The sequence below is a fragment of the Artemia franciscana genome, chromosome 3 (genome assembly GCF_032884065.1).
Source record: "Artemia franciscana chromosome 3, ASM3288406v1, whole genome shotgun sequence".
NCBI lineage: Eukaryota > Metazoa > Arthropoda > Branchiopoda > Anostraca > Artemiidae > Artemia > Artemia franciscana.
In genome coordinates, this window is record NC_088865.1 from 25,875,596 (window position 1) to 25,891,992 (window position 16,397).

The 16,397-nt window shown below is 37.9% G+C and overlaps 1 protein-coding gene across 1 annotated transcript in view; it reads right to left on the reverse strand.

Moving 5' to 3' along the window:
- The window catches only part of LOC136025080 (sialic acid synthase-like), a 60,249-nt gene that overhangs the window by 21,915 nt on the left and 21,937 nt on the right, over window positions 1–16,397 (reverse strand). Inside the window, exon 3 of the mRNA XM_065700793.1 lies at window positions 5,815–5,938. Coding sequence (XP_065556865.1) covers window positions 5,815–5,938 — 124 coding nt within the window. The remainder of the gene's footprint in view (window positions 1–5,814; window positions 5,939–16,397) is intronic.

Consider the following 16,397-nt stretch of genomic DNA (forward strand, 5'->3'; position numbering starts at 1 on the left):
GACACTGGGGGGAGTTTGGGGCGGGGGAACCTAAAATCAGGGAAAACGCTTAGAGTGGAGGGATCAGGATGAAAATTGGTGGGACAAATAAGCAGAAGTCTTAGATACGTGATTTACATAATCGGAACGGATCCGCTCTATTGGGGGGGTTGATTATGAAAAATTAGAAAAAATGACGTATTTTTAACTTACGAAGGAGTGATCGGATTTTCATTAAACTTCATATTTTGAAGTACCTTGTAACTCAGATATCTTATTTCAAAACTCAACCAAATCCAGCGCAATTGGAGGGGGGAGTTGGGGGACCGGAAATCTTAGAAAATACTTAAAGCGGTGAGATCAGGATGAAACTGGATGGGAAGAATAAAAACCTGTCTAAGATACGTGACTGACATAACCAGACCGCATCTGCTCTCTTTGTTGTAGTTGGGGGGGGGGGGGTAATTTTGAAAATTGAGGTATTTGTAACTTACGAAAGGGTGACCAGATCTTAATGAAATTTGATATTTAGAAGGATCTTGTGCTTTAGAGCTCTAATTTTAAATTCCGACCAGACCCTGTGACATTGAGGGGAGTTGGAGGGGGAAACCGGAATTCTTGGAAACCGTGAAAATTGGGGTATTTTTATCTTACGAAAAGGTGATCGGATCTTAATGAAATCTGATATTTAGAACGATATCGTGTCTCAAAGCTCTTATTTTAAATCCCGACCGGATCTAGTGACATATGGGGGAGTTTGGGGTGAGGGAATCTAAAATCATGGAAACCGCTTAGATTGGAGGGATCGGGATGAAACTTGGTGGGAAAAATAAGCAGAAGTCTTGGATACGTGATTTACACAATTGGAATGGATCCGTCCTATTAGACGGATCCTATTAAAATGACGTATTTTTAACTTACGAAGAAGTGATCGGATCTTCATGAAACTTCATATTTAGAAGGACCTCGTAACTCAGATCTCTTATTTTAAATCTCAAACGGATCCAGCGTAACTGGGGGGCAGGTGGGAGGGCTGAAAATCTTAGAAAATACTTATAGCGGTGATATCAGGATGAAACTGGATGGGAAGAATAAAAACCTGTATAAGATACGTGACTGACATAACCAGACCGGATCTTCTCTCTTTGGTGGAATTGGGGGGGGGGGGGTAATTTTGAAAATTGTGGTATTTGTAACTTACGAAAGGGTGATCAGAGCTTAATGAGACTTGATATTTAGAAGGATCTTGTGCTTTAAAGCTCTTGGAATTCTTGGAAAACGTGAAAATTGGGGTATTTTTATCGTACGAATAGGTGATCGGATCTTAATGAAATTGGATATTTAGAAGAAATTCATGTTTCAGAGCTCTTATTTCGACTCCTGACCAGATCTTTTGACATTGGGGGGAGTTGGAGGGGGAAACCTTGGAAAACACTTGGAGTGGAGGAATCGGTATGAAGTTCGGTGGATAGAATAAGCAAATGTCCTTGATACGTGATTGATGGAACCGTACTGGATTCGCTCTCTTTGGGGGAGTTGGGGGGAGGGGTTCAGTGATTTGGCGAGTTTGGTGCTTCTGGACGTGCTAGGACAATCAAAATTGGTAGGCGTGTCAGGGAGCTGCACAAATTGACTTGATATAGTCGTTTTCCCAGATTCGACCATCTGGGGGGTAAAGGGAGAGGAAAAATTAGAAAAAATTAGGTATTGATAACTTACGAGTGGGTGATCGGATCTTAATGAATTTTGATATTTAGAAGGACATCGTGACTCAGAGCTCTTATTTTAAATCCTGACCGGCATTAAGCCTCTTATTTTCCTTTTAAATCAATCTATTGATTCATAGAATTTTGTTAGAGCTCATACCATATGATCTCTTGGCTCTTAGCTCTTCTTGCCTCGTCACAAGTGCCATATGAGCTCTTAGCTGTTGTTTTTATTTAATTTCTGAATGTTTTTGAATTAATGTATGTTTTGATTTTGACTCTCCGCACATAAATAATTAAAACTAAATTTGCATATTAATTTGTTTGGCTAAGTGGCTTTCTCATAGTTTTAATCGAAAGATTTTGAGAAAAAAGTAACGGGGAGGAGGCCTAGTTGCCCTCCAATTTTTTGATTACTTAAAAAGGTAACTAGAACTGTTAATTTTTTACGAACCTTTTCATATACGTAATTTACAAATTGACTTACGTAGCAAACCTCTATATTCGTATATTTTTATTACGTATATTAGGGGGTTCACCCCTTCGTCAATACCTCGCTCTTTACACTAAAGCTTAATTTTATCCCGATTCCTTAAGAATGACCCCTGAATCACAATGGCCGTAGAATAAATAGAGCGTAAAAGAGCAAGGTATTACGAATGCTGCTCCTTACTTTCAGATGAAAAACTTTTCATATTTATTTTTCATTTTTTTAATAATGCTAGAAAATCCTGCAAAATTTCATTGAATTTCTCTTCCCTCATGAAATTCCTCCATGGAAATATCCTCCCACGTAACCCCCCTTCAACTTCCCCCCCCCCAAAAAAAAATCCCTGTGAAAACGTCTGTACACTTCCCAATAACCATTACTATAGGTAAACACTAGTCGTAAGTTTGTAACTTGCAGCCCCCCCACGGGGATGTAGGGGAGTAAGTCGGCCCCAAAGACATAGTTAATAGGTTTTTCGACTATTGTGAATAAAACAGCTATCTCAGAATTTTGATCCGGTGACTTTGGGGAAAAAATGAGCGTGAGAGGGGGCTTTTTTAGTCACTTAAAAAGGGCACTATAACTTTTAATTTCCGTTAGAATGAACCCACTCGCGACATTCTAGAACCACTGAGTCGATACGATCACCCCTGGGGAAAAAAACAAACAAATAAACACGCATCCGTGATCTGTCTTCTGGCATAAAATGCAAAATTCCACATTTTCCTAGATAGGGGCTTGAAACTTCTACATAAGGGTTTTCTGATACGCTGAATCTGACGGTGTGATTTTAGTTAAGATTGTATGACTTTTAGGGTGATTTTACCAAAATAAGGCATATTTTCTCAGGCTCTTAACTCTTGATATTAAGACTAATCTTGATTAAACTTATATAATTAAAATCAGCATTAAAATGCGATTCTTTTAATGTAACTATTGATATCAAAATTCCATTTTTTAGAGTTTCAGTTGCTATTGAGCCGGGTCGCTCCTTATTAAAGTTCGTTATCACGAACTGTTTGATTTTGAGTATAGCGTTCTTGGTCAATAATGTCAAGTCATTATTACTTTAAATTTTATCCCAGTTTATATGTATCTCTTCTCTTATTCCCAAACCATTTTCAGAAACCTTCCTATCTGTTAAAAGTCCTTGTCTTATTCCAGTGTTTTATTATTGTATGTGTTGTAGTGTTTTCTAAAAGTCCAGCGTTTGATTACTGTATTGTGTGGCCCACTACAAGCTACGCTTCCTGGGTCAAGTAACCGTTTTACGTTTGTAATATTTATTTTAGTAATAATAAATGATTGATTGACTGTTAAATGAAGCAAGTCTATTAAATGTAAAAAGTTTATAAAAGGTAAAATAGCCAAGGCGCAGTGTGTTTCTTCATATTTGAAAAAGTTGAAAGAACAGAAATATGAGTCAGTCTGCGAACTTAGGTTAAAATAATAGAGTCCATTTTGTTGGTGGTTAAGGGTGGCTCTGAAGCGTGGGCGTTTCGAAAGGCAGAGGAAATTTTGTTGTAAATATTTTTTCCAGAGGAATTAACTAAGGACAGTTCTAGGCACTCGTTTGACTATCCATATATCAAACAATAGGCAGTACTAATAATATGATTTAACCCCAAAATCTAGAGCTATAATAGAGGAGAGATTAAGATGACTACGCCATGTTTTACGTTTTAAAAATAACGGATTGCCAAATATTATGCTGGGCCCTCCATCTGGAGCTAAGAAAAATAGGGTCGTCCCCAAGTGGGTGGGAAGATGTCATAATGAAGGATCTAATGGAAAGAATTTCATTGGAGGGGCTAAAGAGTGAAGCTCTGATTAACTTCTCGTGGAGGAGGAGCGTGTGTTGGCCAGAGGCAGCTTAATACTGCAGTAAAATGTTCGTAGTAGCAGGAGTATTAAATATACCTGGAACTTAAGAAATAGCAGAAAGCATCCACACTAAAGGACCACCAAATAAGGAAAAGGGAGTAAGCTGTAAGCAGGAGTTGAAAATGGATTTGGAAACTCGAGAGATTTCGACCGAACAGGAATATACACAAAGTCACAGTCCTAACGATTTCTGGTTGCATATTTCTATGAAATTCTTTAGTGTTAAGAATAGGCCATGTTTTCAGACATTAATTCGGTTATTTATTTGTTTATTTTAAACAACAAAGGCTACATTAAACAAGATCGAAAGACTTCTTAGATGCTTTCTTGGTCTATGGATAGAAGCTTTTGCTCTTCAGAAAAATTCGGAAGATTTTGTACTAAAGGAAGCGAGAATGGATTTAGAGGAAGGGCCTTGACCTTCTTTTTCACCTTTGATTAAGTCAAGAATTTTCAATATATAAAATAAATTCCTAGATCCCCCTGGGTACACTCCTGACTCCATATATCCTTTTTCCGGATTAGCCTGTTGCTTTTTTAAGGATCACAATGAGAGCACATTATTCAAACTGGGAACTGTTTTCAGGAAAGCGCTAGTGAAACTTTGCTGTTAATAGCAGGAGAACTAATCGACAATTGCCCCTTTCTCATCAACACACACAAAAAAATGGGCGAAATAAAAAATTATGAATCGATCCCTCAAAGAATGACAGAGGCAGCTTGGATGATGAATGTAGTCAGTTCATTTTATATATAGGCCTACACCGTGCCTGTTATACAAGACATCTCTTTTCAAAAAAGGACATAAGCTTTCAAATAACCAGTGATTTCATCTACAGAAAATCTTCATTCACATATGTCTCGCTTCTAGTGCGCATGTTATAGAAGAGCTCTATGGCTTCCAGGCATTGTGGTCTAGATTGGTTCAAGAGACTGGTGTGTCACCAGTTCTTATCCATTTCTGTTTCCTTTACGATTTTGTGGACTTAATCTTTTTCCTAATTTCTTTTAATCCTTCATCAATTCTCTCCTTTAAATAACAGAACCTCGAAGGCGACTTGATAGAGCCCACTACTTCAAGCAAAGCTGGCTTTAGTTCATTAAAGTTCACAAAATCACTTTCAGAACCAAATTCATGACCATGAAACCCGCTTTTTAGTTTCTTTGACCCCACTGATGCAAGAAAATTTTGAAATAATCTAGTTGCTTGGTCATACTTTTTGCCATAGCTTATTTAGGAGCGAATAATGATCATTGAAAGTAATTCAAACGACTTTTCTAACTTTATTTTTTCTTAGAATTTTCGAAAGATGCTGGATAGCTCAGTGATGAGAATTTTAATAGCTGTTTCGATAATCCTATCACCATAGCTTCATTTGTTTAGCTTATCATTATCCCAATTCTTCATCTCTAAATCTCAATTTGAACTTTCCTTCCAATTTGGCCCGAACGATGCCTCAAATTTTATCCTCTCTTTGTAATCTTTTTTTCAAAGCAAACGTACAATAAAAATCCGTGGTAGTTTTCCGTCTCACACTTCAAACACGTGCTCAGTATGAGAAGGGCTGCAGCAAGGCCCCGTAAAGCCCTCACTCTTAATGAGAAAGTAAGATGTAGTTATGTTTGGTACTTTTCAGAGTATTTCAAGAGACACAGCAATCACTGACTTCACTCTAGAATCTTTAACAAACAATACTACTCTGATTGAAAAAATATTTACCGATAGAGCAAATTGTTTTTGCACAATTCTCTTACCTGTAGAAAGAATGATTGGCTGTTCAGCTTTTGCTGCTTTTTTCAACAAAGGGAAATTATTTGTATCTCCTGATCCAATTTTGATGAAAGGCAGTCCAAGCTGGACAAGAAAGTCTAGAGAAACCTGAAAAGCAAATTTCATTTTAAACTGCAGTATTTTAAACGCGGCATACTTCAGATATTACAAAAGCTCAAGTGTTCTTCTCGTATTTCCCTTTCTTCTGGACCCACGAAAATAAAAACTTGAATCCAGAAAAACTACAGGAGCTTTTCAACAATGTCCTTTCCTATGTTCAACTTTGGTCCATACCTAAAAAAATCGGAGAGATTCCTCTAAATCAAGGCCAGCCCACAGAAACCCCTCAGAAGCTTGGTATGATTCGGGTCTGGGACTGCATATTCTCTGTCCTCACCCCCTGCACAGAAAAGTCACCTGATACCCCTCCATCTAATACATTTAACTGGTAATACATTTAACATTTAACTGGTGATTATGCTGAGCTACTTCTAAATCAAACTGTCATTTAAGGAATAAAATCACGACAGTTAGCCTGACTAATGCCTAACAGCAGAAACTTATTGATTCCATAACTATTTACACAACACATCCCACTGGTTATCTGATAGCATACTTGTAGGATTTTTGAAATTCACTTTTTTTAATTCCTTAGTCAAATCTAAGCTTCAGCAAGGTTTAGAGCCACCCCTAAACCTAGTTAAATCTGTACTATTTTGTCATTGTTTACTTTTTTCCGAGATTATTTAACTTAACCTTTTTTTAACTTTTGAAGCCTTTGCCGTGGGACGAAGACTGCTCTTTGCTAGGTTCTCTTCACTACCATGACGATGAAATATCTTGCCTCTTTATGCCGAAAATAACTTTGGTATAACAATGTTTCGTGAATAAGAGATTATTTACGTGCATTTGTTTCACATGCTAAAATAAACATTTCTAAATAGGAAGTGAGGAGTTTCCTTACGCTCAAATTCAACTTTTTTGGCAATCTTTTCACATTTAGAAACCAGTATCCCCATTAGATGTTCGCAATTTGCATTAAGAGGAGAGTTGTTGTCTCCTTCATTAACTATACTGCATAGTTAATCTAAATACATTCTTTCGAGTGGTGGCACATCCCACAGGTACGGATGTGAGGGCAAGTTTATTTTATTATTTTTTGTGGGGAGGAGGGGGAGTTGTAATGTGCCACAATCCGAAATTATATCCCCTGCGACTGGAAGGTTATGAAAATAGCTTTTCGACAATTCTACTAAACAGCTCAATTTTCCGAGAATGGTGACTGGAAAGCATCGGGGAAAAAGACTTTATCAAGTCAATTTGTGCAGCTCCCTGACATGCCTACCAATTTTCATATTCCTAGCACGTCCAGCAGCACCAAACTCGTCAAAGCACTGAACCCCACCACCGAACCCCACCAAAGTGAGCGGATCCGGTCCGGTTACGTCAATAACGTATCTACGACATCTATAAGCGTTTTTCGAGATTTCCGGTTTCCCCCTCCAACTCCCCCCAATGTGAAAAGATCTGGTCGGGATTTGAAATACGAGTTCTGAGACAAGAGTTCCTTCTAAATATCAAATTTCATTAGAATCCAGTCACCCGTTCTTAAGTTAAAAATACCTCAATTTTTCTGATTTTTCCGAATTAACAACCACCAGCTCCCTCAAAGAGAACCGATCCGTACCAATTATGTCAATCTCGTATCTATAACTTGTGCTTATTCTTCCCATCAACTTTCATCCCGATCTTTCCACTCTAAAGGTTTTCCAAGATTTCCGCTTTCCAAGAATTCTGTTTCCCCCCTCCAACCCTTTATGTCCCCGGATCCGATTCGAATTGAAAATGGAGCATCTGAGACATAAGATTCTTTTATATATCAAGTTTCATTAACATCTGATCACTCATTCGTAAGATACCTCGATTTTCACGTTTTCCAAGAATTTCGGTTTCCCCCTCCAACTCCCTTCAATGTCGCCGGATCTGGTCAAGGTTTAAAATGAGAGTTCTAAAGCACAAGATAATAAATTCCAGATAATAAATCCTTCTAGATAATAAATTTCATTAAGATCCGATCACCCGTTCGTAAGTTACAAATATCTCATTTTTTCTAATATTTCCGAATTACTCCTCCCCCCCCCCCCGAACTCCACCGAAGAGAGCGGATCTGGTCCGGCTATGTCAGTCACCTATCTTGGACTTGTGCTTATTATTTCCACCAAGTTTCATCCTGATCTCTCCGCTTTAAGCGTTTCCCAAAATGTCTGCCCCCCCCCCCTATTGAAACTAGATCCGGTCGGGATTTAAAATAAGACACCTGAGTTTCGAGGTCCTTCTAAATATGAAATATCATTAAGATACGATCACTCTTTCGTAAGTCAAAAATACCTGATTTTTCTAATTTTTAGAACTACACCCCCCCCCAACTCCCCTAAAGAGAGCAGATCCGTGCCGGTTATTTCAATCCCGTATCTAGGACTTGTGCTTATTCTTCCCACCAAGTTTCATCCCAATCCCTCCATTCTAAGCGTTTTCCAAGATTTGGGGTTCCCCCCCCCCAACTTCCCCTTCACCGGATCAGGTTGGGATTTAAGATAAGAGCTCTGAGACACGATATCCTTCTAAACATCAAATTTCATTAAGATCCGATCACTCCTTCGTAAGTTACAAATACCTCATTTTTTTATTTTTCAGAATAAACCCTCCTCCCCCAACTCCCCCAAAAAGAGCGGATCCTTTCCGGTTATTTCAATCACGTATCTAGGACTTATGATTATTTTTACCACCAGGTTTCTTCCCAATCCTTCCACTCTAAGCGATTTCCAAGATTTTAGGTCCACCCCCCAACTCCCCCCAATGTCACCGGATCCGGTCAGGATTTAAAATAAGAGCTGTGAGACACGATATCCTTTCAAAAATCAAATTTCATTAAGATCCGGTCACTCCTTCGTAACTTAAAAATACCTCATTTTTTCTAATTTTTCAGAATTAACCCTCCCCCCAACTCCTTCATAGAGATCGCATCCGCTCCGTTTATGTCAATCACGTATCTAGGACTTGTGCTTATTTTTTCCACCAAGTTTCATCCCAATCCCTTAACTCTAAGCATTTTCCGAGATTTTAGGCCCCCCCCCCCTCAATTCCACCGAATGTCACCAGATCCGGTTGGGATTTAAAATAGGAATTCTGTGACATGATGTCCTTCCAACCATCAAATCTCATTAAAATCCGATCATCCGTTCGTAAGTTAAAATGCCTCCCTTTTCTAATTTTTCCTATTTAACCGTCCCCCTCCCACTCCCCTCCCAGATGATCGAATCGGGGAAACGACAATTTTTAATTTATCTGGTATGGTTCCTGATACGCTTGCCAAATTCCAAATACGCGTGCCTAAAGTAGCAAAACCGGGACCGACAGACAGACCGACAGAATTTGTGATCGCTATATGTCACTTGGTTAATACCAAGTGCCATAAAAAGGAATTTTGATAATAATTAATGCATCAAAAGAATTGGCTTTTATGATGATTCTAGACATATAAAATTCACTAAGTTTATTGTAACTCGTCAAAAGATCTAGTCAGGATTAGAAATAAGAGCTCCGAGACACAATATTCTTCCAAACTTCAAATTTCATTAGGATCCGATCACTCCTTCCTAAGTTAAAAATACCTCATTTTTTCTGATTTTCAGAATTAATCCCCCCAACTCCCCCAAACAGAGCAGATCCGTTCCGGTTATGTCAATCACGTATCTAGGACTTCTGATTATTTTTCCCACCAAGTTTCATCCCGATCCCTCCATTCTAAGCGTTTTTCGAGATTTTAGGTTCCCCCCAACTCCCCCCAATTTTACCAGATCTGGTCGGGATTTAAAATAAGAGCTCTGAGACATGATATCCTTCCATACATAAAATTTCATTCAGATCCCATCGCCCGTTCGTCAGTTAAAAATACTTCATTTTTTCTATTTTTTCCAAATTAACCGACCCCTCAATCTCCCCAGATGGTCAAATCGCAAAAAGGACTATTTCTAATCTAATCTGGTCCGGTCCCTGATACGTCTGCCAAATTTCATCGTTCTAGCTTGCTTGGAGGTGCCTAAAGTAGCAAAACCGAGGCAGACAGACCGACAGACCGCCCGAATTTGCGATTGCTATATGTCACTTGGTTAATATCAAGTGCCATAATAACTGTATTTGGCCAGCTCACACGTTGGAAAACCTTCTGATTTATTTGTACAAGTACCAGACGTAAAAACAAAAATGTCATGTATCAACAAGCGTTCGACTAAATGAATAGAACTAAAGCAACACTCTAAAATGCTTTCCACATTGAAAATAAGGATGTTCTTTCTTTTAAATAAATTATAACGAGTTTTATTGAATATACTTTCTTCTGAGATTGCAGCAACACGCGGCATGGAAGCAATATTTTATAATTCATATGCAGAAGCAAGACCACTGCTTACCTAATACATTCACAAAACAATGAACAGAGGGATATTCCCCTGGAATTGGTTATAAGGACCTCATGTTCGCAAAAACTTTGGGCCCAAATATCCTGAAGATCTATTTCTAGCAATCGATTAAAATGATTAAATTTTTCAAATTTTCCGCAAAAGAAGTTTTCAAAGAAAAGTAAAGAGTTGTATTAAAACAAATATGAGCAGAAATAAAGTCAAGTAACTTTTCAATCGTAAAAATAACATAAATCACCATCAATAAATAAAGTAAACCCAAATCGAACATAACTTACAACATATAGCGAAAAAGTCAAACTCAAAACGAGCAAAACGAGCAAAACTAGGAGTAGGGCTGACGCCCCTTTGCCTTCTGATGACCAGAACATAGTTTACACTTTACTGAAAACAATCCCTATTTCGAGCTTTGTTTTTATTACTCATAATGTCAAAAAAAAACACCATCACAACAAAGATCACACACAAAACAAGCAAATGAATGTGGATTGACAGTTTAATATATATTATGATATTCATTCCTGAAAGTCTTAATAATTTTGGAATTACTAAAGTTAAAAGAGAGAAAAAACATTTAAAATATATTTAGTTTTCAGTAAAGTGCAAATTATCTTCTGGTCTTTAGAAGGCACGGGGAACATCATCCCTGCTCCTCTTAGCTTCTGGTCGTCTTGAATTTGACTTATTTATTTATTTAATTTCTGTTCCTTTTAGGTTTCATTTATTTATTAATGGTGACTTGTCGTAGCTTTATGCTTGAAAAATTATTTTACTTTATTTCTACTCATCTTTGGCTTAATGTAGCTTTTCTTTGAAATACTTCTTTTATCGCAAATTTTTTTTTAAACTAATCTTTTTTTCTTTTTTAATTGACCTAAGAAAATGAAAAGAAGACATAAAAAGTTAAGAAAAGAATACTTCAAATCTTTTTGGTTTTTCGCCTCAAGCGAAAAATCTAGAATCTAGATTTCGCCTCACTATTTATATGTGGGACAAAATTTCTAATAATTTTTAATAGTCCGCACCCTTTTGAAAATCTGGATATAAATAGTACATATTTTTTTCATTTAGTTTCACAGCTCAACTTCCCTTGAAAAATAAAACTTAAGGTGGATCTCCGAGGTTTGAAGCAAATTCTATTTCCTATAGCATTGAATACGCAACGAGATTTTCTCCTTTCTCATTGGCTTAATTGCTCTCTTGAGGGTTGTACCAGAATGTTTAAATACTGTTAAATATTACGACCGGATTTAAAGGGAATTTAAATTTTTTTTCACATGTCTAATTGGTAACAGCTGACCATTGAAATTTGGTTGGTTACAAGTCAGATAACAGTTTAGCATTTGAATTTTCACAATGGGCAGAAAAAAAATAAGAACAAATAAAGGATGGGAAAACCTGAGACATTGTTAAGTTCTATTCCATCGTTATTGTAGATTATATTACTTTTATTCATGTACAAGTTCAAACAGTTCGTGGTAACGAACTGTAGTAAGGAGCGAAGGGGCTCAATAGTAACCAAAACTCTAAAAAACGAAGTTTTGATACAAATAGTTACATCAAAAGAATAGCATTTTAATGCTGATTTTAAATATACAAGGTTCATCAAGTTTAGTCTTACCGGTCAAAAGTTACGAGCCTGAGAAAATGTGCCTTATTTTAGAAAATAGGCGGAAATACCCTCTAAAAGTCACATAATCTTAACAAAATCACACCATCAGAGTCAGCGTATCCGAGAACCCTACTGTAGAAGTTTCAAGCCCCTATCATAAAAAAGTTGGAATTTTGTATTTTTGCCAGAAGACAGATAACGGGTGCGTATTTTTGTTTTTTCTTTGTTGTTTTTTTCCTCAGGGATGATTGTATCGACCTAGTTGTCCTAGAATGTCGCAAGAGGGTTCATTCTAACGTAAATTAAAAGTTCTAGTGTCCTTTTTAAGTGACCGAAAAACTGGAGGGCACCGAGGCCCCCTCCAACGCACATTTTTCTCCAAGGTCACCGGATCAAAATTTTGAGATAACCATTCTGTTTAACTCAGTCAAAAACCTAATAAATATGTCTTTGGGGATGACTAAATCCACCTCAGTTCCCGGGGGAGGGGCGGCAACTTATAAAATTAGACCATTGTTTACACATAGTAGTTGTTAATTATGAAGTGTACAGACGTTTTCAGGGGGACTTTTTTTGTGTTGGGGTTAGGGTGGGTCGGGGGGGGGGGGCTGGTTACGTGGGAGGATCTTTCCATGGAGGAATTTTTCATGAGGGAAGAGAATTTCCATGAAGGGGTCGCAGGATTTTCTAGCATCATTTATAAAAAGACAATGAGAAAATATTTTTTTTTCAACTGGAAGTAATGATCAACATTAAAACTTAAAACGAGCATAAAATATTACTTAACCGACATTCTTGTTGAAGGTTTTCGCCAAAGTGAAGCCTGCATAGCCTTCAGTATTTACAATACATCGGAGACGGCGATTCTAGTGTTTTTTACAAGCTAAGACAAAGTGTTTCATACGGATCATATATCCAAAAAGAAGAATGTGCCAATCACGTGACCAAGAACTATACAAAATACCTCCATAATGTTGTGAAGACAAAAAAAGGGATGCACAGCAAATTTTTTTCAAATGACATAATTCTAAAGCTAACCAAAAATCTACGAGGTGCAATAAAAAAGAACTCGGCTGATGGTGGGTCTGCCGAAAATCTAAGACAACTCTTACGAAGAGGCCCAGAGCATGTGTTTGGTAATCATAAACAGTGTGATTCTGGCTGTGCCAAAAAGAATGGGGTCTTAGAAACTGTGGAGAACCGCTATAATAACCTTCCGAAAACTATTTTGGAGGATGTAAAAGCTGGCGTGGAAAATATTTGTAAAAAAGCGGACTTATTAAGAAACGATGCAACGACCAATCTTGCCGAGAATTATATGTCTGTTGCAGTGAAATTCGTCGGCGGAAAACAAATAAGCCGCTCGAAACGTTGGTCATACCATGCTAGGATAAGTGGAGCAAGCCTCTCCTACTCCTTGGGCCCGAAATGGCAATCTTCTACATGGAAAAAAACATTTGGCTACTGTCCTTGCAAAATAACAAAAGAATACACGGTGAAAACTTCTAATCTTCGGAAACGGACAAAAACAAATAAGAAAAGATATTACGCAACCATAGGTGGGAGATTTCTGGCCAAAAAGAAAGAGAATCAGAGTTTGCCTAAAGGCGATCAAAATTACGGACCAAATTGCAACAAGCCTGGTATGAATCCAGAGGAATTTGAAATCGCAAAGGCTGATTATGTTGTAAAAAATATGAATCTGGATGGAGCCAAACTGCAGGAGATCTACGTAAACACAAAGGGGCAAAATGATAACTGGATATTTGAGAGGAGCAAAAGGATTACTGCCACTTATTTTCATAGAATAGCTTCTCGAAAAAAAAAATACTCCAACCGCACCCATAGTCAAGAATATCCGAATTAATTCTAATTTCAAATCTATTCCAATGCTTAGGGGAATTCTACTGGAGGCTATTACACTGACGGCGTACGAGCAGAGAGAGGGAGTATCATTAATAAAAGGAGATCAAATGGGACTACTCATTCATCCAAATATCCAGTTTCTTGGAGCTTCTCTTGATTGTCGCTTAGAAAACGGCACACCAGTTGAAGTGAAGACTGTCCATAATATTCCCAGAGGAATGACCATAAGGGAAGTGGCATCCCAAAAAGGATTGGTAAAGAACTTTTTCCTATGGTCACACAATTCAAAATTGGAGTTAAAGAAAAATCACAATACTATGCTCAAATTCAAGGTCAGCTAGAAATCACCAATCAAGAAGAATGTCACTTGGTGGTATATCACCATGAGCATGATGTGGAAATTTTAACTATTCCGAGATCAAAAGAGTATTTTTTGTTTATATTACCAAAGCTTCAGGAGTTTTGGAGCGATTGTTTACTTACGGAGATATTAGACTCGCGATTGATTAGGAACATGCCACTTAGAGAGCCTGCCTTAGTCCGGGCTGCAGAAAATCGCGGAATGAAACGGACTTTGGAGCCAGAAGACAGTGGATGTGAGAAAATTACTTGGTCCGACACTGAAAGTGAATATTGAAAGTGGATTTTTCATTGACATGTGAAGAGCATTGACATGCGAATAGTATAGAGATTGTTTAGGGGTCATAATGTATTAGTAGCAGTATTATTAACCTTAACATATTAGGGTTGTTTGAATAGTAGACTATTATAGGTTAATTATTAGTGTTGGTGAATAGCATATAAATTTTAGTAAGTAAATTCTATTTGAGAAATTTCAGCATTCTGTCGAAGTCCAAACCATGTTGATAAATAAACTCTAATTACGTTGAGATTTAGTTGTTACTTTAGGCACTTCCAGGTAAGCTAGGACAGCTAAATTTGGCAGGCGTATCAGGGAGATTAAATTGGAAATAGTCATTTTCCCGATCTGACCATCTGGAGGGGGTGGGGGCCGGTTAATTCGGAAAAATAATATTTTTCGGGGGCCGGTAATATTTCAGAAAAATTTCGGTTAATAGAAAAATGAAATATTTTTAACTTACGAACGGGTGACGGGATCTTAACGAAATTTGATGTTTGGAAAAATGTTGCGTCTCAGAGCTCTTATTTCAAATCCCAACTGGATCCGGTGAAATTGGGGGAATTGAGGGGGGAACCTAAAATCTTGGAAAACACTTAGAGTTGAGGGATCAGGATGAAACCTGATGGGAAAAGTAAGCACAAGTCCTAGATACGCGATTGACCTAACTAGAACGGATCCGCTCTCTTTGGGGGAGTTGGGGGGGAGGGGGGTTAATTCTGAAAAAATGAGGTATTTTTAACTTAGGAAAGAGTCATCAGACCCCAGTGAAATTTGATGTTTGGAAGGATATCGTGTCTCATAGCTCTTATTTTAAATTCCGACCGGATCCGGTGACATTGGGGGAGAGATGGGAGGGGGAGCCTAAAATCATGGAGAAAGCTTAGAGTGGATAGATCGGGATGAAACCTGGTGGTAAACACAATCGTAAGTCCTAGATATGAGATTGACATAACTGGAACGGATCTGCTGTCTTCGGGGGAATTGGGAGGAGGATTGTTAATTCTGAAAAATTAAAAAAATAAGGTATTTTCGAGTGACGAAGGAGAGATTGGATCTTATAGAAATTTGATATTTGGAAGGATATCACGTCTCAGAGCTCTTATTTTAAATCCCGACCGGATCCGGTGAAGAGGAAGTTGGGGGGGACCTAAAATCTTGGAGAATGCTTATAGTACAGGGGTCGGGATGAAACTTGGTGGTGAAACTAAGTACAAGTCCTAGAAACGGGATTGACATAACTGGAACAGATCTGTTCTCTTTAGGGGAGTTGGGGGAGGGAGGGTTAATACTAAAAAATAGAAAAAATTAGGAATTTTAACTTATGAAAGAGTGATCGTACCTTTATGAAATTTCATATTTAGAAGGACCTCGAAACTCAGATCTCTCATTTTAAATCCCTACCAGATTCAGTGTCATTAGGGGTGGGGGGACCAGCATTACTGGTACGGATCCGTTCTCTTTGAGGGAGCTAGAAGTTGTTAATTTGGAAAAATTAGAAAAATTGAGGTGTTTTTAACTTAAGAATGGGTGACCAGACCTTAATAAAATTTTATAATTAGAAGAAACTCAGGTTTCAGAGCTCTTCTTTCAAACCCCGACCAGATCTTTTGACATTGGGGGGGAATTGGAGGGGGAAACTGGAAATCTTGGAAAACGCTTATAAACGGCGTAGATACGTAATTACCGTAGCTGGACTGGATCCGTTTTCTTTGGGGGAGTTAGGTGGTGTGGTTCAGTGCTTTGGTGAGTTTAGTGCTTCTGGACGTGCTAGGACGATAAAAATTGGTAGGCATGTCAGGGAGCTGCACTAATTGACTTGTTACAGTTGTTTTCCCCGATTCGACCATCTGGAGGGCTGAAGGGAGAGGAAAAATTTGAAAAATTGAGGTATTTTTAACTTACGAGTGGATGATCGGATCTTAATGAATTCTGATATTTAGAAGTACCTTGTATCTCAAAGCTCTTATT